At 39.3% G+C, this 24,702-nt stretch overlaps 5 protein-coding genes across 8 annotated transcripts in view; 1 reads left to right on the forward strand and 4 right to left on the reverse strand.

Annotated features, from left to right (window-relative positions):
• ndufb3 (NADH:ubiquinone oxidoreductase subunit B3) overlaps nt 1-1,407 on the reverse strand; it is a 1,619-nt gene extending 212 nt beyond the window's left edge. The window contains exons 1-3 of one of the 3 annotated variants that reach the window (XM_077723918.1): nt 1,259-1,407; nt 111-239; nt 1-32 (exon numbers count right to left, since the gene is read on the reverse strand). The exon at nt 1-32 is cut by the window's left edge and continues 212 nt beyond it. In XM_077723918.1, coding sequence (XP_077580044.1) covers nt 1-32; nt 111-238 — 160 coding nt within the window. In that variant the 5' untranslated portion in view covers nt 239; nt 1,259-1,407. Of the gene's footprint in view, nt 33-110; nt 316-345; nt 986-1,028; nt 1,224-1,258 lie in introns of those variants that run through there. The other 2 variants (XM_077723917.1, XM_077723919.1) reach the window with 2 other exon arrangements.
• Nucleotides 1,408-1,701: 294 nt separating this feature from the next.
• pecr (peroxisomal trans-2-enoyl-CoA reductase) lies at nt 1,702-7,429 on the reverse strand. Its single transcript, XM_077723916.1, has 8 exons — nt 7,266-7,429; nt 4,719-4,852; nt 4,465-4,630; nt 4,308-4,389; nt 3,254-3,350; nt 3,065-3,175; nt 2,211-2,322; nt 1,702-2,138 (listed from the first exon to the last, which is right to left on the reverse strand). The coding sequence occupies exons 1-8, from the start codon at nt 7,375-7,377 to the stop codon at nt 2,056-2,058; spliced, it is 897 nt and encodes a 298-aa protein (XP_077580042.1). The 5' UTR covers nt 7,378-7,429; the 3' UTR covers nt 1,702-2,055.
• Nucleotides 7,430-8,617: 1,188 nt separating this feature from the next.
• rpl37a (ribosomal protein L37a) lies at nt 8,618-11,213 on the reverse strand. The gene is made up of 4 exons (XM_077723920.1): nt 11,153-11,213; nt 10,707-10,835; nt 10,531-10,613; nt 8,618-8,778 (listed from the first exon to the last, which is right to left on the reverse strand). The coding sequence occupies exons 1-4, from the start codon at nt 11,153-11,155 to the stop codon at nt 8,715-8,717; spliced, it is 279 nt and encodes a 92-aa protein (XP_077580046.1). The 5' UTR covers nt 11,156-11,213; the 3' UTR covers nt 8,618-8,714.
• A 213-nt stretch (nt 11,214-11,426) lies between these two features.
• Nucleotides 11,427-13,080, forward strand: cfap410 (cilia and flagella associated protein 410). Of its 2 annotated transcripts, none has more exons than XM_077725154.1 (7): nt 11,427-11,614; nt 11,687-11,705; nt 11,777-11,843; nt 11,932-12,161; nt 12,256-12,400; nt 12,488-12,572; nt 12,657-13,080. In XM_077725154.1, exons 3-7 carry the CDS (start codon nt 11,815-11,817, stop codon nt 12,819-12,821), a joined length of 654 nt encoding a protein of 217 aa, XP_077581280.1. In that variant the 5' UTR covers nt 11,427-11,614; nt 11,687-11,705; nt 11,777-11,814; the 3' UTR covers nt 12,822-13,080. The 2 variants fall into 2 exon arrangements, with proteins under 2 accessions (XP_077581280.1, XP_077581279.1); XM_077725153.1 differs by having other exon boundaries at nt 11,797-11,843; nt 12,488-12,586; nt 12,657-12,833.
• On the reverse strand, nt 12,745-24,335 carry orc2 (origin recognition complex, subunit 2). The gene is made up of 15 exons (XM_077725155.1): nt 24,063-24,335; nt 23,842-24,000; nt 19,963-20,052; nt 18,986-19,075; nt 18,882-18,913; nt 18,696-18,753; nt 17,781-18,088; nt 17,591-17,700; nt 17,385-17,517; nt 15,051-15,150; nt 14,834-14,974; nt 14,590-14,761; nt 14,458-14,519; nt 14,262-14,380; nt 12,745-13,374 (listed from the first exon to the last, which is right to left on the reverse strand). Exons 1-15 carry the CDS (start codon nt 24,130-24,132, stop codon nt 13,291-13,293), a joined length of 1,728 nt encoding a protein of 575 aa, XP_077581281.1. The 5' UTR covers nt 24,133-24,335; the 3' UTR covers nt 12,745-13,290.
• Nucleotides 24,336-24,702: the final 367 nt, after the last annotated feature.

The following is a 24,702-nucleotide window of genomic DNA, read 5'->3' on the forward strand; positions in this document are numbered from 1 at the left end:
CAAAGCCACCAGAGTACCTCCATGCTTCGTTACTAAAGAATGAGAGACAAAGTTGTGTAAGCAATTACAGCACAAACAAAAACACTACAAGTACTCTTATAAATGCCTACCGTGCCCATGGATCTTTGAGGCCCCTGGCTGCCAATCTCTGCTGTGTAAACTCCAAGGGAGTTCCCTCAGTCTTCCACTGCCGCCAGTCAGGCATGGACAGCTTGCTGTGGCCGTGGTCACCTCCCATACTGGCGAGTTCATGTTTCCATTAAAAATCCAGTCTCAACACAAATTCCTCTAAGTATGGAGACCAAATTATCTTGCCTCGGAAGTACAAAATACAAATTATCTTGCCTCGGAAGTACAAAATACATTTTAATGCAAAAGTATACTATTTAATTATTCACAGTGGGAGTTCTGAGTTCAACTCTAGGTCGGACCACCTGTATAGAGTTTGCATGTTCTCCCTTGCATGGGTTTTCTCCCACATTCCAAAGACATGCATGCTAAGCTGATTGGACACTCTAAATTGCCCCTAGGTATGAGTGTGAATGGTTGTCCGTCTCCTTGTGTCCTGTGATCAGCTGGCCACGAAACAAGGTGTCTCCTGCCTCTAGCCCGAAGTCAGCTGGGACAGGCTCCAGCACCCCCTGCAACCCTAATGAGGATAACGCAGTTGAGAAAATGAAAAAGAAGTATACTATTATTGTAACTGTCCTAAAGATGACTTCTACGGTTAGTTGGGATATTTGGGTAGAATTTGTGGTAGCCAACCAGACCGCTTTCATCAAAGATTAGAGGAGAAATTAGGTTCACTTCCAAGTAAAAGTGGCTACATTGTAATTTAACATAAAATATGAACCCAGCGAACTTTATGTTGTGTGTGTATCTGTATATTATTCACCTTTTAAGGTGAGAATAGTGATGAAGAAAACACGTAAGCATAGAAGGAAGGGTAGGTCAGATCAAAATAGAAAACAACCGTGCACGAAAGAAAAGCACTACTAGTTACAAACTTGAACAGTTCGTCCTAATACCTTCGCTTGTTTTGAAAGTCATACATGTGTTGTACTAAGATTATCGCTGTTTTCATTTTACAAACCACTGGGTCATAACAGATTCAAACTAACATTGAATATTTGTGGCTAGCCGTTAGCAGCCTTTCTGGTCTAAACAATAATCGCCCAGGAAGAAAGCTACTATCACGTCATATAAGAAACACAATTGAGCGTACTAGTGTACTAGAATTTGTATTAAAACACTTTACCTCAGTCTAGTGTTGACCTCTGTGTCTTTGTTGTCACGACAATTTGTATTGCTTTACGGGAGATCTATGGCAAATCGTGTGGGACAAAAACACTGAACGCCGTCGTTATCTCTCGTTTTTCGCAGATTATATATACCAGACATGGCCGCGGTATTTGAAATACCGCAAAGTAGGATAATTCCTATTTTATTACTCCATACCAAAATACATATTTTCTCGTACATTTATCAAGAAGACTATTAAATATCAGTTACAACCATATGGAAGGACTAATGTATTAAAATATAAATATAATCTATAAGTAACAAATATAAATACTTTGAAGTATGCTACTCACAGTAAAAATAATTCCTTCAGCGCTGAAAGATGTAGTAGTCATATTTTATATACCTCATCGATGTAGTGAAGACATGAAATGAAGAATGATTACAGTATATACTTACTGCAGGACTTAATTTTTTTATTTGCAGAAAATTAGTACACAAATTTGTCCATGATGTAGTGACTCTATTCAAGTGAATCAAAATGACCTAGAAGTCATCAATTGTTTAATTGTGCTAACTTTTCATTTGATATGCTTTAGTAGCTTTCTTGGCACAATGGTGGAATACCAAAATCATTCCTTTGAATTATCATGTACAACATGCGTATTTTAATTCCCATTGTCACAAGCAATTGTAGTATAACAAGAAACCAAAACATTTGTTTTCAAACCACATCTGTGTCTGTCTTGTCTAACTCAGTCACACAGTTATCTTTGAAAAACAAATGATATGTACCATCATTGAGAAAATGAATCACAGCTTGCTTTGAGGTTGGAGTAGGTCCTTCAGTGCATCCATGTTCTCCCCTTCTGGACCTTCGGGCCATGCCTTATGATCTAAACACAGGCACACATCTCAGCAATGTAAAACACAGTTGTAGAAGTGTGCGGTGACAAGATTCAACATACTGGGTATCTCCCACATGGAGTGGTACAAGCTCTGCCCCGCATCAACTCGCAATGTGGCTCCAGTGATGTAGGTGGCGGCAGGAGAGAGCAGGAAACAAACTGTAGAGGAGATCTAACCACACAAAGTTAGTGGAGAAAGGCATTGCGGAATACTGTATCAATTACCGTATTTACTCGCATATAAGAAAGACAGTTTATGTTATGCTTAAAGTTATGTCTGAATCGAGGTTACGGCTTATATGCACATAAAAACACGACATGCCCGAAACAGCAAGTTAACGAGGTCATGACACAATGACGTCATGCAGCCGAGATAAACAGATAAACGTGAAAAAAATCACTTGTGCCAGTGACTACTCGCTCAGGGCATTGCCATCTTTCTGTAGTAAATGTGCTCTGACTGGCCAGACGCGAGTACAATTACTTGCCATAAGTGTTGTTTGGCGTTTGATGTTTATCTTTTCTCTATTTTGAAATAAATGACTGTATTGGCCGTATTATCTTGCGTTATGGCATCATGGAATTATTGTGTTATGGCGTTTTGTCGTTGTTACCTTGCAATTTTGTGCATGTCGTCTTTTATGAGCATATAAGCCATACCCCTCGATATTTTTTTTGTCCAACAATTGTGGCTTATATGCGAGCAAATACGGTATTTTAGTCAGTTCGGAAGCTTCAGGGAAACAAAGGTTTCCACTTTGTAGCTTTGTAGGGAACATAAAGGTTTTTAGCTGGTACATCTAATTACTTGTGGATTTTTGCTAATTGCAGAGTGGTTCAATCCTGCTATTAGTGGAGGACTGTATAGCAGTTTTCTGGGATTTATTGGATGTTCAAACTGTCAGAAAACACACCTCTTCTGGTAATCCAAGTCTCTTTGCTGGGCTATTTGGAACAGACTTCTTAAAAAGGGTTGGTCCAAGATCCTTGTAATTCTCCATTGCCGTTTTAGAAAAAATAGTGCCCTGTGACCAAATGAACAATGACTTGAAACAACCCCATCATCAAAGATGCATGGATAACAACAGTGGAGTGGTACATACTGGAGCAACAGCGTTGATCCGTACACCAGAGGCGGCCCACTCGATGGCCAGGCTCTTTGTTAAGTTGTCCACTGCTGCCCTGGCTGCACCTGTGTGGCTGTCAGAGGGGTATGAGAAGGGTTCAGAATCATTCAGTTGCTCCCTACATATACCAGTCAATCACTGTTTTTATGTACAGAAATAGTGAAATGAAGTTATCTCATTAGTGCAAAAAAAAATAGTTTTGGAACACTATATAGTCGTACCTCTACTTAAAAAATTAATTGGTTCCAGAACTTTTTTCCTAATTTGAAAAAGCAGGTCCACCTGTGTGGAGTTTGCATGTTCTCTCCTGGCCTGCGTGGGTTTTCTCCGGGTATTACGGTTTCCTCCCACATCATAAAAACATACAGAATAGGCTGGTTGAACACTCTAACTTGCCCCTTCTTTATGAGTGTGAGCAGGAATGGGTTTCCATCTCCTAGTGCCCTGCGATGGGCTGGCCACCAATTCAGGGTTTTCCCCGCTACGTGCCTGTAGTTAGCTAGGATAGTATCCAGCACCCCCAGTGACCGTTGTGAGGATAAGTGGCTAATAAAATGTATCAATGAATGTATTGGATGAATGTCAGCTGTTGGAACCTTTGTCATAAATATTGAACAAATGAATACAATATACAGTAGTCATGGCATGTTGTTTGAAGGTGAGTTTTTATAGTAAATAAATATTACTAAAAGTATGTTATTCCCATCAGATGTTTAGTTTTTTTTGTGTATTGCAATGCATCAATGGATGTATTGATTGAATGTTTAGTGTCAATTGCATGATGCATACTTTTTAAGATGTAATGTGGAACTAAGGTCCACTTTGCCATTGTTCAACTTACATTTTTATATAGTTTGAAAAACTAATGCAACACATCGTTCTTTTAAATGAAGCCAGCACAAATTGTAGTATTATCTAACCATGGTATCATGTAGAGAAATTATGATACTACTTACGATTAGTAAATATTTATGCTCTTCATCACATTTAGTAGTAGATCACAGTACATTTAAAACCTTTTGCTACTTACGCCATGCCTGGAAAGCCTTTCCACATGTCTGCAATGATGTTAATGATCACACCTCCATGTTGTTTCATCCATGTGGTATAGACTGTCGATTGCAATAGTTTGATAGAGTCATATTTAATCCTCAAACACAGAGCGTAAACAAAAATCAATGTCTCACCCTCCTTGCAACAGTGGAAAGTGCCATTCAAGTTTGTGTCAATCACAGCTTTCCACCCTTTGGAAGACATGTGCTCGGCTGGGCTGCTAAATTGTCCGCCGCCATTGTTTACCAGAAAGTCTATGCGCCCGTATTGTTTCAGCACTGAAGACACAAGTGCCTTTACCTGGTTTAGAAGTGCACACAAAACCCATTTGCTTCATTGATAATAACATTAATCTGATGGCTCCTACCAAGAAAGACAGAGTGCACACCTCGTCCTCGTTGCGGATGTTACAAGGTAAAGGAGTAACAGATGCTAGGCTGGAAGCTGGAATTCTTTGTCTCATTTCCTGGGCAGCAGTCTCCAATCTCTCTACTTTTCTACTGGAAATCACTACATTACAACCTAAGAAACAGTTTGGCATAAATGATGATTACAATGCCATATTACTGAAGATGAAATACGACTGAAGATGAAATACGACTGAAGATGAAATACGACTGAAGATGAAATAAAACAAATGCGAAATTTCTCATATTTGCTGGTATCTTAAAAGGAATCGCTCTTAACAGGTGTGTTTTTGGAAAAAAATTAAGAATAGGTGGCTACACTTTCATTCGCGTAACTGAATCTATCATATTTTACATCAAGAAAGAATAGGCGAAATTTCGGAAAGGACAGCAAGACAGTGGTCATCACTAGGAATAAAAACATTTAAGATTGAGAATGCCCTATCGGTCAGGACCTCGAACTGTAAATTTGTGGTACCCCCAAAAAATCAATTAAGATTATGAGGGATTTACGCCGTAGATAAGGCCATGAAGCTGGCTCCATTGGTACCCGCTGAAGGCTTCTCAGACATGACAGCGCAGGACGTCAACACATTGCTCAGGGCCACAAGGAGATGGACAACCATGCACACGCACACCCATAATGAAAAAGATGACCTATTTTAACCATGTAATCTAATGAAGACTATGATGTGTTTTACTCATTCATTTTATTATAGCTGCTTCATTTTTATATATTACTGTTGTATGACGCATGCCTGGGGAGAACATGCAGAACAAGGTGGACCGACCTGGATATGAACCCAGGACCCCAGGGCTGTGAGGCCGACATCACTCACCCCACTGGGCCACCCTTTACATTTATATATAGATTATATTTCGATCAGTATTCTCCTATGCCCCAAATATACTTTTGGTAATTGTACTTGTATTTTTGTAAAGGAGGGAATACATATAGAATTTGCATTTTTTCGCGGACAAGTCTGGTCTACATTATTGGCGAAATTCAACTGTACTTTTATGTCCATTTTGATTTTTTTTTTTATTCAAAGTGATATACAAACATGCCAATAATTGTTTTTAAGTATAGTATCGGGCCTCCCCGTGGCATACAGCTTCACTTGCCTGTCTTCGGTGTCAATTCCCACTGGTGGCGGTTAGATTAGTAGTGCAGATGGTTGCCTCTCTGTGTTACTGACTGGCGAACAGTCTAGGGTGTAGTCTGCCTTTCGCCCAAAGACAGCTGGGTTAAGCTCCACTAACCCCCTCAAGGATGGGCGGTTTGGAAGATGAATGAGTGTAGAATTAGGATTAATCGGGATCCGAATCGTATCACCAAATATGAGGCAATACACCCCACTAACTAATATGTATTTAGCAATGGTGGTCTGTGCATTTTGTCATAGCGCCTTCAACGAATCAAATCAATCCAACCCTCAAAAACTATTTTATGGCTATAAAACCTCGTGTGTGGGGTCGATTGGTCGTCGTTCTTTTATATTGCCATCGGAGCTAATGTTGAAAGTCGAACCTGTTCTGTCATATTTCTGGCAAAGTCCGTCTTGAAAATGGCTTTAAATCCTCACAACAATATATTTACTTGTGCAGCTAGGTCCAGATACAGTTTGGTAACTCTGGCTAATCACTACCCAATCATAGTTGCTGAAAGCAATGATGTATTCCTACGCCTGCGAGAAGGCAATGACGTATCCCTACGCCTGCGACAAGACATTGTGGTGTTGCCAACTCAAAATCAGATTGATTAGAGCAGCACAGCCAGCAGAACTGATTGTGAAGGCCTTGAGGCAGATTTTTGACCCTGGTAACAAATAATGGCTGGAATGTGATTGGTTAAATGCTTCAATATGAAAACACATCTGAAAGCAGTGCAACCAGGGGGGGACACAATGAAAGGAAGCTAACAGACAATTTGGAATTATTTAATAAGTATTGATGGACAAAATATAATAATATATGATTCAGATATTTCTCAGGACAACAGAGAAGGCCTTGAAGGCCCCGACGGCCCACCACTGGTATTTAGTAATTTTAGTGATGTGTAATAATAGTAAGAGTGCTATCGGGGATAGTGGCTAGGTAATGAATCTATAATGGTGACACCGTTGTCATTTTTGGGGATTTAGAACTGAACTTATATGTTTAATGTTCACTATGATTGGCTGGCGACTCGTCCTGGGGGCACCCTCCCATCTCGCAGAAATCAGCTGGGTCGGTTCCAAGCCTTCAACCCACAAGTGACGGCAATAACCGTAATGGAGGAATAGTTCTAGTTTCTGATTGCAGTATTGCAAATACGTGTGCTTTAGCGCGTGATATTACTCTGGTCATTCACAATGTGAGTCAATGGCAGTCGGTTATAGTGATCATCTATATATTTTGAAGACAAATGCTGTGGTCTTAGCTACCTGAATTGTATTGAGTCGGCCAGATCAAGATGACTTTGTTGTTCAGTTTCTCTTATCAAGTTGGCTAAGTGGAAAAATAAGATTAAAACCCAGAATACTTACCCAATTCCAAAAGCTCATAAGATATTGCTTTCCCAATGCCAGTCGCTCCACCTGTGACTATTGCAACTTTGTGGTTAAACAAGCCTGGTCGGAAGACACTTTGTGCTGCCATGTTTTTTTTCCCCCCTGGGTGTAGCTACGCCATCTACTAAAATTTAGCAGTACTACAAGTTTCAAAACGACTGAACATTCTAACTTTGGAATGCCCGTTGTAGCGTTTAATTTTTAGCAGGATCACGAGGCTTTGAGCAATTGATCTGTAGAAAACCACAAGGCAATTTTTAATGCCATTCATTTATTTGCTAAACTGCATTATCATTACTAGGGTCTCAGGAGTGCTGGAGCCAATCCCAGCTGACTGCAGGTCAGAAGCTGGGATGACCCTGAATCTGTGGCCATCGATCAAAAGGTACAAGAACAACCGTGCACTCACACCCATAACGAGTAATATTTTAGTGTTCAAACAGCCAACCTTGCCTATTTTTGGAATGTGGGCGGAAACTGGAGTACCTGGAGGAAACCCACACAGAACATAAAAACTCCACACAGGTGGACCAACCTGGAACCCGGGATCCCAGAGCTGTGAGGCAAACACACAAACCATTCACTCCACCCTTTTTAATAGAGTAGATTATTGTAAATGAGTATCATGTTTTGGGAATGATAGAAAATCATGGTAACAGATTAACCAATTTCCACTGGACTACGGCTACATTCAATCGTCTAGATTGGAGCTCGGCTTCAATGGAAGTTGTGGTTAGGAACCACATGTACACCATGCAGTCCCATAGATGACTTCAAAGCAGCGGCCCGGGCGCTAAATCCAGCCAGTCGCATCATTTTGTCTGACCCGGTAAAGTAAATCGGGAGTGCTGACTTTCTGTTTTAGGATCAATTCAAAATGAAAAGTATAGAAGTATATTACATTTCCTGATTTTACCTCTTTTAAATCAATAGTTGTAATTTTTAAATATTTTTTCCATTTTTAGTTCAAAAATAATATTTCAAAAAGTTAAAATAAACAGTTTTAGATCCATTAAAAAAAACAGATTATTCAGGGCTTTTAATCCAGTTCATTAAAAAAAAAAATCGAGAAATGACATCTAAAATGGAACCAATCCGAGTCTGAGACCCTTGCTATAGATGCTAATTCAAATTACCGTTTAAGAAAAAACATTACAAGTGACAGTATGATTGGCAACTTTTCTTGAAACCCTGCTCAAAATTAATAGCATCAATAGCAATTCAATGACCGTCTCAAACAAAGCATTCAGATTTAACCTTGCTGAACCGTCATACACGCAGGAATTACCCATGCAAGCCTTTCGTACATAAGGATAAAGAGACAGAAAGCCACTCCAGACTGCTTTATTTTTGGACGTTGAGGCCAAGTCCAGGTTGGTTTATTTATGAACAAGTTCCAATTCCTCCAGCGATCATTTCGCTACTTTACTGGTCCTTCAACTCCTTGAGCCTCCTGATTGCTGACTTAACTGTCACGGCAGAAGTTGTGCTGTGAATGAAATAACACTGCATTAAACTAGGAGAATGCGTTAAAACTTCTTGAAATGCAACATTCGTCCATTTTTTTTTATTTTTTTTTTTACAATAAACGAAGACTCATTACAATACCGTGGATATTAAAAGCCATTTCTCATCAGTTATTAAACTGCAAAATACAGTAAAAACTGGATGGCGTTGGTGAACGGGTTCTTGCCGTCATCTGACGGACAATGACGGGTATTACATCTACAACCGCCACACAGGGAGACATTTCAGCGGCGCACATTTTCATAAGATTTATTTATTTTAGGACATGAATAAATAATTTCCTTATAATTTTTTCTCATTTTTAAAAAAAACATAATTTAGACAAATTGGGACACTGACCAATTTAAAGGGTTTAGTTGGTAGTTGTGAGGACCGTGGAACAAATGAGAATTTACATATTAAGTACAGTGGTACCTCGACATTTTCAGTAACCCCAAACCCTTAGCCTGTTAGCTCCCGTTGGCGGAGCGATCGCTAATACACAACTACTTCTAGTTGGCAAGTGGTCGTGCGTTATCATATTGTGAGGACATTTGTGTGCATCATTTTCAGAATACTTTGAAGGGAATACAAAAGCAAACAGCCCATCAATAGCGAAAGAGGGTGGAGGCGGCGGTGGATCATTTTGTTGTTATCGAAACACATTAAATGCCATAGGAAGTTATCATATTTCATTCCTATTGACGGTGAGAGGCGTCCAATCCAATTCGACTGGAGGGGCTCGCAGTCAAAATGGATTGGACGTCTCTTGCCATCAATGGCACTAAAGTTAATAGGTAAAAATGTAAAGCAATGCATAAACAAAAGATCTTTACCCAAATCTGGTCCTCTGAAAATAATTTGATCGGGCCTGATTTTCAATAAATTCCAATCAGGGTCATCCCTACTAATTACACAAGAAACTGTAGGTTTTAACCTAATTGATAAATCCAAACACACCCACGAGTCATGAAGCACTTTATCACCCTACAAAATAGAGGATGTGTACACCTGTGACAAACGATTTAAGACATTTTTACCCCACTGAATGGTGAACGGTCTTAAAACTTTTGGCCGTGTGTGGACACTAATGTTTACAAACCTAATTTGAGCTGCGGCACGTTTTGCATTAAAAAAAAATCTAAAGGGACACCACCATCTAAAAATATTTTAATTTAAAACTGTCACCTATATTAAGAAGTGATTCTCATCAGTTTTATCAGCAGGAATTACATTTGACCTAATGTCACCAAGTCTGCGGACCCTGAACAACTTCCGGTTCGAGAGACGCGAAATTAAGTAATGTATTGAATCGGACAATTTCACGAGTTTTCTCGAAATATTACCCAAATCTCCTAACATTATGCAAAAAAAAAGTGCTCACAGACTGTACGTCGCCAAAAGTTGATGCTCTAGAAACCAAACAACTTTCGGTTCACGTTAAGAGAAAAATAAGCAACAAAATGAGTTTCACAATTCGTATCATGTAATAGTAAATCTATAATTTAATATTCCCCACATTTTGATTTGAACCTTGTAACAGTTCAGTTTTATTCTCATTATATTCATATGAATTTTTCTCTCTGAATAGTACATTGTATGACTTCTTTCCCCCGCACACCTGTGTGCCAAGGCACAGTGGCTGGGAAACAATGGGGTACACCGAGTACAACTAAAAATAGGTGACAAAAGTACTTTGAACTAATGGTCCGTAAATATATACCAATGAACCTACTTGTAAGTCCAGGCGCCACCAGCCACTGTTTTCATGCAAGATCCGCAGTGCCAGATACCCACAGCCCTCCTCTTCATTTTGGTCTTGATGGGGAGGAAATAACAAAGGGGCGTCAAACGGCCAAATGATGCCAGTTCCTATGATACTTTCCAATGATTCCATGTGCATAGCCTTACCTTGCCACAGAATGAGCAGGTGTATTTAGCGTGCTGGGAGATCTCTATTTTCTTCACCATCTTCCTCAGCGAGGCACCGTAACGCGTGCCATATTTACCAACAATTCCCACCTTCTTGGTGCGTTTGGCCTTTGAAGGAAGACATGACACATCCATTAAATCAAGAATAAGATTCCAAACGCATTAACAACGATTTGTTAAATGAACCGTACGGCTGAATTAGCCTCGTCGCTAGGTTCAGTAGAACTCTAGCAATAGGGGCAGCCATTTGTAAACTGGCTATGACAATATCACTTATAACTGCCAACAGTGATCTAAAGTCACAAAACGGAGGTTGGTACATTGAAGTTTGGTGTATCTGTGTACTTTGTGAAACAAAATTTATTGATATGGACCATAGCAAACATAAGATTGACGCAGATTTATAATAGGACGTTTCGGCTCACCATGGTTTCAGTCGAGAAGTTGTTCCCAAAAGGAAGTGCTCTATGCGCATGGGCGAAATTACCGGTTCAGACGCATTGGTTTGTGGGAATGTGAGTTTTTTTTTTAAATTTTGATTTACGGCTAAAACACAGTTAAATTTAAATAAATGCAATTGATGTTACGTTGGTGTATTTTTTCCATCCATATTTTGTATTGCATTTAAAAAATTAACTCACATAAAAATTGATTTCTGTAACTAAGGACGCCAAAAAAGTGCGCATGCGTATTCTGGTTTAGAGGACGTTAGCATCTCTTCTGCAGACTTACAATGTTTATTTCACAACACGACCCATTGTTTTTAATAATTTATGGTTTTAATAGGAGCTGTTCATGATAAATCACACGATGAGGCTTACTCGAACGCAAGTTCTCACCGAGGCCAAGGCTCCAGACTTGGAAAGTGTCAGGAAGCTGAATTGCTGGTAAGTGCTCACAATTTGATGCAACGTTTCACAGATGTCTAATTTGAAAACCTAAACTCAATTTTGCTACAGGGGATGTAAACTGTCAGACGTGAGTACAATTTCTCCTCATATTTACCCATTTTGCCTTTCTCTTTCATATATATATTGATCTGATTTCAGAAGTGTGTCACTTTTCCCAGGTCTCCATTCTAGCAGAAATGCCTAACATTGAAGTGTTGACACTCAGGTAGGTTTCCCCATATAATAAACAATCAGTTTCACAATTACGTATCACAGGGTCGTAATATCAAATTGTTCATGGTATCCCTTTCTAGCGTCAACAGCATCTCATCTCTCGCTCCGCTGGCTGGATGCTTGTCAGTGTGTGAGCTCTACCTGCGAAGAAACATGATAGCCTCACTGTCAGAACTCTGGTATTTACGTCCCATGAGACGACTCCGGATATTATGGCTGGCTGACAACCCATGCTGCGGTGAGAACTCCAGCCAATATCGCCTGACAGTCCTGCGTTGCCTACCTCGGCTGCAGAAGCTCGACAATAAAGGTGTATACTTTTGTCTGTATTAAAAAGTACCCTAAATTTTTCTATTTGACATCAATGTTTTAAAATTTGTAAATCCATGCTATATGCATTACAGTTGTGACAGAAGATGAGATTTTGTCAGCACAAATGGAGGGCGAGGAGATCAGTGCACCAGCAATTGGAGCTGAACAACAACTTTCTACCAATGGACATGCTAATGCAAAGAAAGACTCTCTTGGTCACAATACGGGAAAAACTAGGTAAGCGCCATGGGATGTCATAGGACTTAGCACAAAATGCAACAACCACAATAAAATAAACTACCCAGCTTGAATTTTTCCATACAGAACATATGAGTTAAAGATGAAGCCTCAATCTAGAGAAAAGTTCCCCACTCTACATTCTCAATCGACCAGGTCATCTATGAAAAAGGTAATCTTCTTCAGGTAAATCAGTTTTTAAAAAAAATACTTATTTTGTCAACATTTGTCAAATAACACTGTGCCTTATTTTTAGACGCACACACTTGATGCAGTGCTTCTGCTTCTGAAGGACTTGAATCATGAGGACCTCCGTGTTGTGCACATGGAGACGCAGAACCGACTCAGGATTTATACACTAGATTCATTAAAAATGTTACAAGATTCACAACAATCACAATCTGCTGACTTACAACAGTGAAAAAAATACCGCACCGTGATAAAACATAAGCCTCACTCCATACAATTGTCCCATTTATAACCAGTTCATAATCTTCCTCGTCCTTTTTGCACTGCTGCTTGCGTTTACACACATTCCAATACCCTCACTAAGTCATCCCTTAACCAAATAACACATTTTTTTGTATGATGAATGCCTTCCATACAAAGACAATGTTTTTTTTTTTTTTTTTTTAGAAAAATCCTATTTCTATAAATAAATACATTAAGTATTGCATTCACTTTGCTGGGTTTATTATTCTTGCTTTTCAAGCACACCATGCATACTTAAAATAATCCACATGGCAAGACATGGAGGTCATTGAGTCAAATACTGTATTAAATTATAATGGGATAGGAATTATGTAAATACATGTTACAACAATATTCAACAGCCCATCTTTTGTTCTTATTGGGGTTGGAGGTGCTTTTTCCAATTCCTAGTGATCTTCTCAGTCATTCTCCTCATTTTCCAAGTAGTCCAAGAGTGTATTGGCATTGACTGCAACTGTTAGGTACTCCACGCCATCTGGACCCTGGACATTTAAAATATAAAGAATAAATATTTAAAAAATAAATAATTGCAGTTGACATTTTATCCAAATTATCAACATCCACAGGAATAAAACCATAATAAATTAAAGATCACAGTTGCTTAGGAGAGGAATAAATGCAGAACTCCGTATCATATTGTTCTGCTATCACTGATGGAAATGAGGGTGGCACGGTGGATGGTTAGCGCTTCGGCCTAACAGTGGGAGACCTGGGTTCAAATCAGGTCATGTCCATCTGTGTGGAGTTTGCATGTTCTTCCCGGGCCTGCATGGGTTTACTCTGGGTACTCCAGTTTCTTCCCACATTCCAAATGCATGGTAGGCTGATTGGACACCAAATTGGCCCTAGGTAAGAATGGGCTCCAACACCTCCTGAGACCCTAGTAATGATAGAGCAGTTCAGAAGATGAGATGATGGGAATGAGGAAAAATGTGTTCACCTTTTTGTGAAATAATGTTAGAGAATGAATTTATCTTAAAACCTGGCTACTTCGTACATGGCAAACATGCCACTAAATTTGTATGCAAAGGAATGCACGTGATTTTATGGTGAATGAAGGAAAAAAAGTTATCCTGCAAAGTCAAATTTTGCCTTTACTTGCAGTCTTTGTTTCGTTAATCCCTCCATGCCGTCAGAAATTCAATCCGTCCACTTTTCAAAATTGAATAACTTGCATGTTACATGTTCAAGGATGAGTTCCGGTAGTTTTATTTACATTTATTAGACTGTTATTAACCTCACATTGGATTTCAAGATAAAATTGGTACAAATAAAAAACACTGTATAATGACAGTGAAACAGATACATGCAGTTTATATTCTGAGTATATGTTTGACTTCAGAGCTTTTCAGTATTAGAAGGACCTCACCTTGCGTGTCCGTATCAGTTTGTGATCTTTAAACTCAGTCAACTGAGTCCTCAGCGTGAGGTCAGAGTTCACTAAGAATGACTCGCGACACCTCTGGTAAAAATCTTGGAATGACAATCCTGAACAAAAAAAGGAGAACTAGCTAATGAACAGAAATGACTTCAAGGGGAACACTTGAAACACTGATTTATTGTACCTGCGTAAGAAGGATTGTCTTTGTTTTCCAGCTGAAATTTCATTAGCAGTTTAAAAATTCCTCTAAAAAAAGAAATAAAAAACGTTACAAGTCTGTTTTGCTCAGAAATGTAATCATGGCAGAAAAAGGTACCGTGCATTTGGAGTTAAGCTGCGAAGGACATGTGTAAGGGAGGACAGAGCCAGAGCCCCCGTTTGCCGCACAAGCAAAGAATTTTCATAAGACGTCTCCTCTGTGTAGTGCTTGAATGTTACACACTCCCACCACACCCAGTTGAATTGGCTCTGTTTGAACTGGTCCCACACTGATAAGACAGAGAGGGCATCTGTAAACTGGAAAGCAGGATGGGAAATAAACTATCCTGCTCATTACTAACCAAGAGGAGCATTGATGTGGTCAATAGTAGCCACCAAGTGAATATTCGGCAGTGACGCCAACTGTCCCAGGGCACTCTGGGTCTTCTCTCCTCGCAGCATTGGCCCATCAATGTTATTGATTATCAAGTAGATATGGGAATCTGGGCTCAGGTCAAGATTTAACTTAAAAGCAATACATTCTCAAATGATATAGAATAAAGACACCCAGTTACTCACTTGTTTTTTTAAGTGTTTGAGCAATGTGATGAATTTGGTCAGATGGTGTTCTGAAAGTCCCCTGGTGCTCAAAAACCTCCCATGTCAAAGTGTTCAAGATCTGCAGTCATAGAGTGATAGCATAAATTGACAGACAATGCCAATCAAGCATGCTTGATTGATAAAAAAATGATAATTACTAGCAGTATAATGTATATTCAGGATGTGCGCATCACCCAGTCCTTATTACAATCAGTGAGACAATCAGTTGAAATAGCTAGAATTTACCTTGAGCACATTTGGCCCTAAATGAGGTTTTAAGTAGAGCTACATTATGCAAAAGGAAGCAAGGGGAGCGAGTGAAAAAAAACACATTATTTGAAAACAATTTAAATTGAAATAGGCTGCTTATCAACTCATCAAAAGTTTGAGACCATCGTAAAAAAAAAAGACAAAAATAATTCTCCAGATCATAACAAAAGTGTTCCCAGTAGAAATCAGCCATACTTGTTAATCACTTCCAAAATGTGTAAGAGTATGCTGGATCCTTGTGTTTCCAGGAGGATGTACTTCTTGCCATCCATCAAAAAAAGTTCTCTCTAGAAGTTAAATCAGGGTATTTTGTTATGTTGAATGTTTTTGAGAGCCTTTTCCATCAGATTCAGTTGGCAACAGTCAGGGCCTTAATATGCGTCAATGACCGCCCTGTCTTACAACTGATTGGATTCAAAGTTGTCTTTTTGGGGAGTAACATATGACTTTTTTGTTCCATATTGCTTAGAATCTTTCAAAAGTAAGTTTAGAATGACTGTCTTGCTGCGTTCAACCTGAGCAGTAAGGGCATATTGCGAGAGGCTTTATCTATGAAGCTTAGCGATTCAATCATGTTCAAAAAGAGAACACTTTTTAGCTTTGGCTATCACAAGCAGCATTAAAAATGTCAACTCTATACGATGCACGGTTCGGATCCGACAGCCGTTTCTGGCCTCCATAATGTCTACTCTCTATGATGCAGGGTTAGGAAAAAAGTAGCGTGAGAATGTTAACATAAAACATCCACCCATCCATAAATCACGCTTTATCTATTCCTGCCAGCCTAAACACTTTTTTTCCTGTCGTGACGGAAAGACTCGGTGAGACACGATGGTGCTGGACGCGCTGACCCAAGACGCTTTTCCATGTCATTTACAAACGTCATTTTGGGGATAATTTCCGCCAGCCAGTTTCCAGGTGCACACCCATTCGCAGGCATCCATCCGTACATCACGCTTTATAAGGATTAGAGAATAGATGAAGCATAATTTATGGATCGGTAGATGTTTTATAACTACTGTGAAGTAAAGTGTTCCTAGAAACTCGCTGGCGGACCAATCAGCCACGCACGGAGCACATCATGCAAAAACAACGATTCATACATAAACTCTGCTTTCAGCTTTCACAAAAAAGCCGAGTTTACACACAAAGAAGGTAAAGAAATTCAATCACTATGTTGCACGATTTTGACTAAGATTGCGATAGAATCTTAACATACACAACACACACTCACACACCCAATAAATCACACTTTCTAATGATTTTAGATGAGGACATGAACATGCGAATGCCTGACAGATTTTGTCTTTTATAGCCAGTGGTCTAAAACTTTTGAGCAGGTGATGAACAAACAATGACAATTCAGTTATATTCTTTATAAAATAAATCAATAAAAAAGATTGAATCCCATTTTACGTATTTTCTAGCATATTGACCATACCCCAAAATTGCCTTACAATTGTTTAATTATACGATTTCTCTCATAAAAGATGGCCCCAATTCACAATTTTCACCTCCATGTTCATGGTTTAAATGGGGAGTACAAATGTGTTAATTCGAAGGGAAAATCTTAAGTATTATCATTGTACGTGATATTTCTGAGAAATGATGGTAACAATATAAAGTGATTTTTTGGGTTCAATTTTAATACTTATGGATGTGTGTCTTGATCGTTTATTTTTTTAATACTATTTGATTTCATTTGTGTGTAAAAATCCACCACAAAGTGGCTGCAAGTTTTCATTCGAACTGATCAATCTGGTGTCTTACAAGTGTAATGAGCAGATTGCAGCCAGGTGCTACTCGTTTCAACATAAACAAATAATTGATTAGGGTCAGATGGTACTTCTTTCAGTAGAAGCCTTATTGGTCAAAAGTTGATGTTCTAGAATCTAGAACATCAACTTTTGACCAATAAGGCTTCTACTGAAAGAAGTACCATCTGACCCTAATCAATTATCTAGAATCTAGATCTTTTGGAATGAAAACCTGCTCCCCCCGTGGAATCACTTGGGAATATATATTGTCTGAGTGTTGACTCACCGATTTCAGTGTAATGGAAGGGAAGAATCCATTTATCACAAGATGCATCTCTTGAGAAAAGTAAGAAGAACGAAATTCCTCAAGAAGCTCTATCTTGCTTCCCAAACCGTAGAGTAGCACACTGAATCCCAACCTTAATAGAAGCACACTACTTTTTTATTCTCCCCCAAAAGGCAAGAAGCACAGTAAAAAACGAACTCACTCACTGTAACTGTAGCATCCATTTACTGAAGTGCTTTTTGTGATTGGTACTGAGGTCCTGGATCTTGCTGATGTAGCAGGAAGGTTTTTCTGCTAATAGTTGGACAAGTCTCTCCTATAAGCCAAGTAAATGGTTACTACATTTGGATTGGATTGAGGGTATTGCAAGTGGTTTGATACACTTCATTTACGCACCCTGTCTAGTTTTGGTGTATGTAAACGGTCCAACGTGCGATCCGAAGTCAAAACTTTTGAGCTGCCATGGGCCTCAAAATACTCTTCAACCATGGTGGGTTGGTTGATATGGTCAGGGGTCTGCTTGTTCTTTTTGGCAGGGGTCTTGTAAAGTGCTGCTGATAAATTTTTCCTCGGCATTTCTGAGGTCTTGCCCTCGCTGTCATCTTTTTTTACTTTCTGCACTTCAACCAAAAGTTCCTCGTCATCTTCTTCGCCAGAGTCAGAAGGAGAAAGCTCACTGTCGCTGTCTGATCGGAGGCTGGGAGCTGTATATTGGTATCAAGTTCACATTTTATGGTCATTGCAGAGCAATTGACTTATGAGTTTGATCAATTTTATACTAAACTATCACATTTTTTCAACTTTTATCTTTATCAATTGAAATGAAAATACATTTTGAACATGTTCCTTAATAATAATAGTAATAATGTAAAATATTCTTTAAAAACCCCTACGTTGGGGTACTCATTAGTCAAGGTTCAACTTTAACGGATACACGACACCCTTATCGAGTGTGGAGTCATAGTTTAGAAAAAAAAAGTCAGAATATAAACAATTACAGATTTTATTTTATTTTTTATCATTATCATTTTTTTATATCTGCTGGAACTATTTTATCTAATGAAATAAATATATCCCAGATTTCCCTCCCTTCTTCGTGACATACTTAACAAGAATCATCACGTGCCTTTTAGCTCAATTTTGCAAGCATGGCTGTGTGTAGGTCCCAAAATGGTTGTGTATGTAAGCGACGTTACTTTTTGTGTAATGCTATATTGGCGCTAACATTAGAGATCTAAGAAATTTGCGATTTGTATAGTTAAATGTTGAAGGTCATTTATATGGGGTTGTCGGTCGTCTTTTAACACTTACTTGTAATTCTCTTCCTTAACCTGTGGGGTGTTGTAGAGACAAACTGCACTCTTTTTCCCTGTCAAAAAAGAAGCAACTGATAAGGTGGTTGCCCTCGTAAGCAAATGAAATGCGTTAAAACAAAATGCTAAGAACAAAAATAAATAAACTAAAACAAAACAATAATAAATCGATAGGAAATCACACCTTCAGAGGTGTCTTGTTTTCACTTCTGGGGTCTGCACAGGAAAACAGAATACACTGGGACATGTGGATTCTCTTTTTAAAATCATAGACGTTGGAGGACTTACTGCAGCGTGTCCGAGTGGGTGTGGTTACTTCATTTTTTGAAGTACGGCTGAAGCGCACACTTTTCCCTGGGGTCCGTGCCAACTCATTAGCTTTGAATAAAAAAACATAAAACATTCCGAGTATTGCACACACCTTTGTACTAATGAGTTATGACATGTGATGGATAGAAATAGGTCTACAAAATTGGTTATCACCTTACTTGCAGACAATTCAGACACTGATAGTTAACCTAACTGAACAAGGAGTAAATAAGTCAAATAATTTGCAAATGAGGCCTGATCCTCATTGTCATGAACTTAAGAAAATTGAAGAGAATGACAGACCTGTGCTATTTGTGTATGTTTCATCGGTTCTATGCTACTTTCGAGTTTTTCTTGTATTTTTTCCTCCTCCTTACTATTGCCTTATTGAGTATATATTTTGTTTATAACATCAACCTGCAGAAGGGACTAAAGATGGAAATTAGCCTTCAACTATAATCTTACATATTTACATGTTTATGTTCATTCATGCATCTTCCATAAGGCGCATCCTCAAAAGGGTTGCTGCAACCGGAAACAGCTGACTTTGGGCGAAAGGCAGACAATACCCTAGACTGGTCGCCAGTCAGCCATAGGGCACAGAGTGACAAACGACCATCAACACACACAGTCATACCGCTACCAATGGGAATCAAGCCCGTTGCTGCCCCCAACGAAGTCAGGCGAGTGAACTTCTACACCACGAGGCGGCTTTATTAATATATATAGCCCCTTTATTAATTAAATCAAACTCAAATGTAACCACAGGGATGAGTTCCACTTTATATGAGGAAATGTAACATCAATTAACTTAAGGAAATTGTGTGACTTTGACAGTAAAAATGTCTATTAAAAATGGAAAACAAATTCAAATATTTGATTACAATAAGGCTTCTTACGCAAAATAAATATTACTTGTGACACTTTCAAATATTTTACATGAAAAACTGACTCACCAGTTTGGGCTAGGCTGTGGCCCCGTTTGCTCTTCTGAAACGTGAAAATGGCCGATCCTGAGACTCTAGACGTATCCTCATCCTCATCATCTTCAAAACAAACAAAAAAACACATTTTGGTAAATGATACAGAAAAAAACAACAACTAATTATACAATTATTTAGTAAACTAATGGATCCAACCACAATCTGGATTATTTAAAGATGTATTATTTACATAGTCTTGCCCCTCACCTATTAATGCAAATTGTTTGTGGTTTGATGTTAAAAAAAACTGGGTGTCACTGTAAGGGTTAGGGTGCTTAGCATGTCTGCTTTGGAGTTCTAAGAAAAAAAAGCAAACAAGCGCGCACACAAGTGGCTGTATGCTCGCCCTCTTTCAACACGGTTAGATTTTGTATGCTTGTAAGACAATATACATAATTTTTGGGATTCAAGATGGCGTCGTCAGGCAGCAGCCGGTGGCAGTAGTTCTGTCCCCTCTTATTAGTTTTTTGTTTTAATGCCTTTTTATTTTTTTTCAATTACATTTTAATACAGTGGGGCAAATAAATATTTAGTCAACCACCAATTGTGCAAGTTCTCCAACTTGAAAAGATTAGAGGCCTGTAATTGTCAACATGGGTCAGCCTCAACCATGAGAGATGGAATGTGTAAAAAATAAGACAGAAAATCACATTTTGAATTTTAAATAATTTATTTCCAAATCAGAGTGGAAAATAAGTATTTGGTCACCTACAAACAATCTCCACTCATTACTTGTATTAACAGAATCTGTTTTAACTCATTAATGGTATAAAACACATCTGTCCACAACCTCAGTCTCTCCCGAAAGAGCTGATAAAGGACATCAGAGACAAAATTGTAGACCTGCACCAGGCTGGGAAAACTTAATCTGCAGTAGGTAAACGCTTGGTGTAAAGAAATCAACTGTGGGAGCAATTAGTAGAAAATGTAAGACTTACAACACCACTGATAATCTTCCTCGATCTGGGGCTCTATGCAAGATGCATGATAACAAGAACAGTGAGCAAATCCCATAACCACTCGGGGGGACCTAGTGAATGACCTACAGAGAACTGGGAACACAGTAACAAAGGCTACTATCATTAACACAATGTGCCACCAGGGACTCGAATCCTGCACTGCCAGACGTGTGCCCCTGCTGAATCCAGTACACATGTAGGCCCGTCTGCAGTTCGCTAGAGAGCATTTGGATGATCCAACAGAGGTGGTCCGTGAATTTCCTGACGACGCCTTCAGCTGTCTGAATCAATCCAACCCTCAAAAACTATTTGATGGCTATAAGACCTCTAGTGCAGTTACAGCTGCGACACAAAAATAGCGTAATAACCTTATACAATTGAAATATTATTTAGGAATATGGCCATATTTTACTCACCAATATCCATCCTCTTTCCTTTCTTCTTTTTCTATCGCGATAAAAGCTAATGCTGAAGTCGAGGCTGTCCTGTCGTATTTCTGGCTTACGTTTTTATTCGATTTAGTGCTGAAAATGTTCCTTCCCGGGTGTGACAGGCTTGCTTGCTTCGTAGTTGTCCGATCTTTCTTAATGATGCCCAGCTTTTCTTGAAAAGTCCAGTGTTGAAAATGGCTTTGACAGTAAATCTGCAAACAAATCAATTCCTCCTTCTCCTACAGCCATTGCGGGTTGACAAAACCACTATTAAATCAACACAACAATATATTTGCTTGTGCAGCTCGCTCCAGATACAGTTTGGTATCTCTGGCTAGCCCACGCTATCACTAGCCAATCATAGTTGGTGAAAGTGATGACGCATCTCTACACCTGCTAGATGGCAATGACATATCCCTACGCCTGCTACAAGGCAATGACGTATCCCTACGCCTGCTAGAAGGCAATGGCGTATCCCTACGCCTGCTAGAAGGCAATGGCGTATCCGTACACCTGCTAGAAGGCAATGGCGTATCCCTACGCCTGCTAGAAGGCAATGGCGTATCCCTACGCCTGCTAGAAGGCAATGGCGTATCCCTACACCTGCTAGAAGGCAACGACGTATCCCTACGCCTGCGAGAAGGCAACGACGTATCCCTACGCCTGTGACAAGACATTGTGGTGTTGCTAACTCAATAGCTGAAATCTTATTGGTTAGATGCTTGAATATGAAAACACATCTGGAAGCAGCGCAACCCGGGGAAAAGCAATGAAAGGAAGCTGACAGACAATTTGGAATTATTTAATAAGTATTCATAGAGAAAACTATCACCATCAGTCTGTGAATCAAATATTTTTAGGCCAGCAGAGACGGCCTTGCAGGCCCTGACAGTCCACCACTGGATGAAACCAAAACAGAAGTTTTTGGTAGAAACACAGGTTCTCGTGTTTTGAGGAGAAAGAATACTGAATTGCATCGAAGAACACCATTCCCACCTTGATAGTGGAAACATCATGCTTTGGGGCTGTTTTTGTGCTAAGGGACCAGGACGACTGAGAGGAAAGAATGAATGGTAGCCATGTATCGATACATTTTGAGTGGTAATCTCCTTCCATCAGCAAGGACATTGAAGATGAGACGTGGCTAGGTCTTTCAGCATGACAATGATCCCAAACACACAGCCAGGGCAACAAATGAGTGGCTGTGGGAGTTGAAAGTCCGTGTTGCCCAACGACAGCCCCAAAACATCACTGCCCTAGAGGAAATCTGCATGGAGGAATGGGCCAAAATACTCGCAACAGCATGGGAAAAGCTTGTGAAGAGTTACAGAAAATGTTTGGCCTACGTTATTGCTATTAAAGGATACATAAAGTATTGAGATGAACTTTGGGTATTGACCAAATACTTATTTTCGACCATGATTTGCAAACAAATTATTGAAGAATCAAACTGTGATTTTCTGTTTTTCCCCACATAGTGTCTCTCATGGTTGAGCTTTACTTATTTTGACAATTACAGGCCTATCTAATCTTCAAGTAGGATAATTTGCACAATTGGTGGTTGACTAAATACTTATTTGCCACACTGTATTACTTAATACATTCCTTTTTACTTTACTTTGTACTTTATACGTTAATGATTTTACAACTTTCTTTGTTGTATTAGCTTGGTTTCTTTTTGCTAGTTCCTTTTTGGAACGATTCAGCCATGCCTCCGCTGTCATACACATGGGATCAGCTGTGAACAATACGCAGCAGTAAGAGTGAAAAGTGCTGGGAGAAGAAGCGACACTCCAGACCAATCATTCTATCTATTATTATGGGGAAAGTGTGATCCCTCCCTAATGAGATGGAAGAGCTGACAGTGCTTTGCAGACTGGAAACGGAGTATCTGAAGTGTTGTACTCGCTGCAGTTGATTCTTCAGCTCCAGACTACTGAGGGACTGTGCGGATAAGCTTGGAAGAGTGATTTTGCATATTTTCAACCTTGATTTCAGTCTTCCTGTGTGTGGTTCCAGTTTTGTTTAACTCTGCAACGTCTTTTTCTATTCATTTATGCTACTGAAACCAAGATGGCACCGCTCAAGTGGCAGCCGGTAGCGGTAGCTCCGTCCGCTCTAGCACGTTTTGTGTTCTATTTTTTTTTTTAAATTGCATTTTAATATTTCTTAATACCTCCCATATACATTGCCTTTTACCTTTGCTACTGCAAACAAGACAGTTTCCCGAATATGGGATGAAATAAAGTTCCAATCAATCAATCCAAATCATTTTCTTATAATTTTCCCAAATTTTTGTGTTTCCTCACATCTTTCAAACAAAAACGGGACACTTTAACTAATTGTGGTAGTCGCACAGCCAAGTTCTTGAGGTGGAGCTAGCTGTAAAATCTTTACAAGACCCACGGAAGAATCCGTTTTGAATATTGAGGGACGCGTGTATTCCAAAGTTTTGCGCTTACCTTCTGCAAGGTCTGCACAAAAAGCGTGAACGTAATCCTGCTCATCATGGACGCTATTTTCATCTCTTTCCCTCACTTGTGAATCCTCCCTTGCTCGACGTCCCACCGGTTTCTTAAATGTGACCATTTTCTGGATTGCGCCTGGATTGCTCTGCACCTCTGTAACACGAAACAAATAAATCAGAAAGACGGGGGGAAAGGAAATAACTGTGAATACATACCCTCCCGTTTGTCCACGATATGGTCCAACACATCTCCATCCCCGATGAACTTTACCTCCAAAGCACTCATGATCTCCAGGAAAAGAGGCTTGATAGCACGTGTTGCATTTGATTAATAGGAACGCAATAGAGTGGATGATCTCAAAGGCAAGAGTAACTAATTAACATAACCCTTGGAATCTGTAAACAATACAGGGACAAAAGCAAAAAAAAAAAAAACAATAACAATAATAAGTGACAACTTTCAGCGCCATCACACCGAAATTTTAAACCACGTGAGAAGTGAAAGTTCACATTTTGACCAATGAAAACCTACATTTTAAAAAAACTACTTTTCCCAGAATACACTTCAGTGTTAATGCTGCATTCAGACGCTTACCGTAAAATCAAGTTTCTAAAAATAATGCTGAAGACTTATAAGTACATGCATGATATTAATATTTTAACTATATAAATATACAGTACAATCCAATGATTTGCTCTAAGAAAAATTTGATTCTTGAGCGGTCAGCACATTGGCCTCACAACTCTGGGGTCCCGTGTTCAAATCCAGGTCGGTTCACCTGTGTGGAGTTGGCATTTTTTTCCCAGGCTTGTGTGGGTTTTCCCCAGGTACTCCAGTTTCCACCCACATTCCCAA

This window comes from Stigmatopora nigra, chromosome 9, assembly GCF_051989575.1.
Source record: "Stigmatopora nigra isolate UIUO_SnigA chromosome 9, RoL_Snig_1.1, whole genome shotgun sequence".
In the NCBI taxonomy this organism is placed as follows: domain Eukaryota; kingdom Metazoa; phylum Chordata; class Actinopteri; order Syngnathiformes; family Syngnathidae; genus Stigmatopora; species Stigmatopora nigra.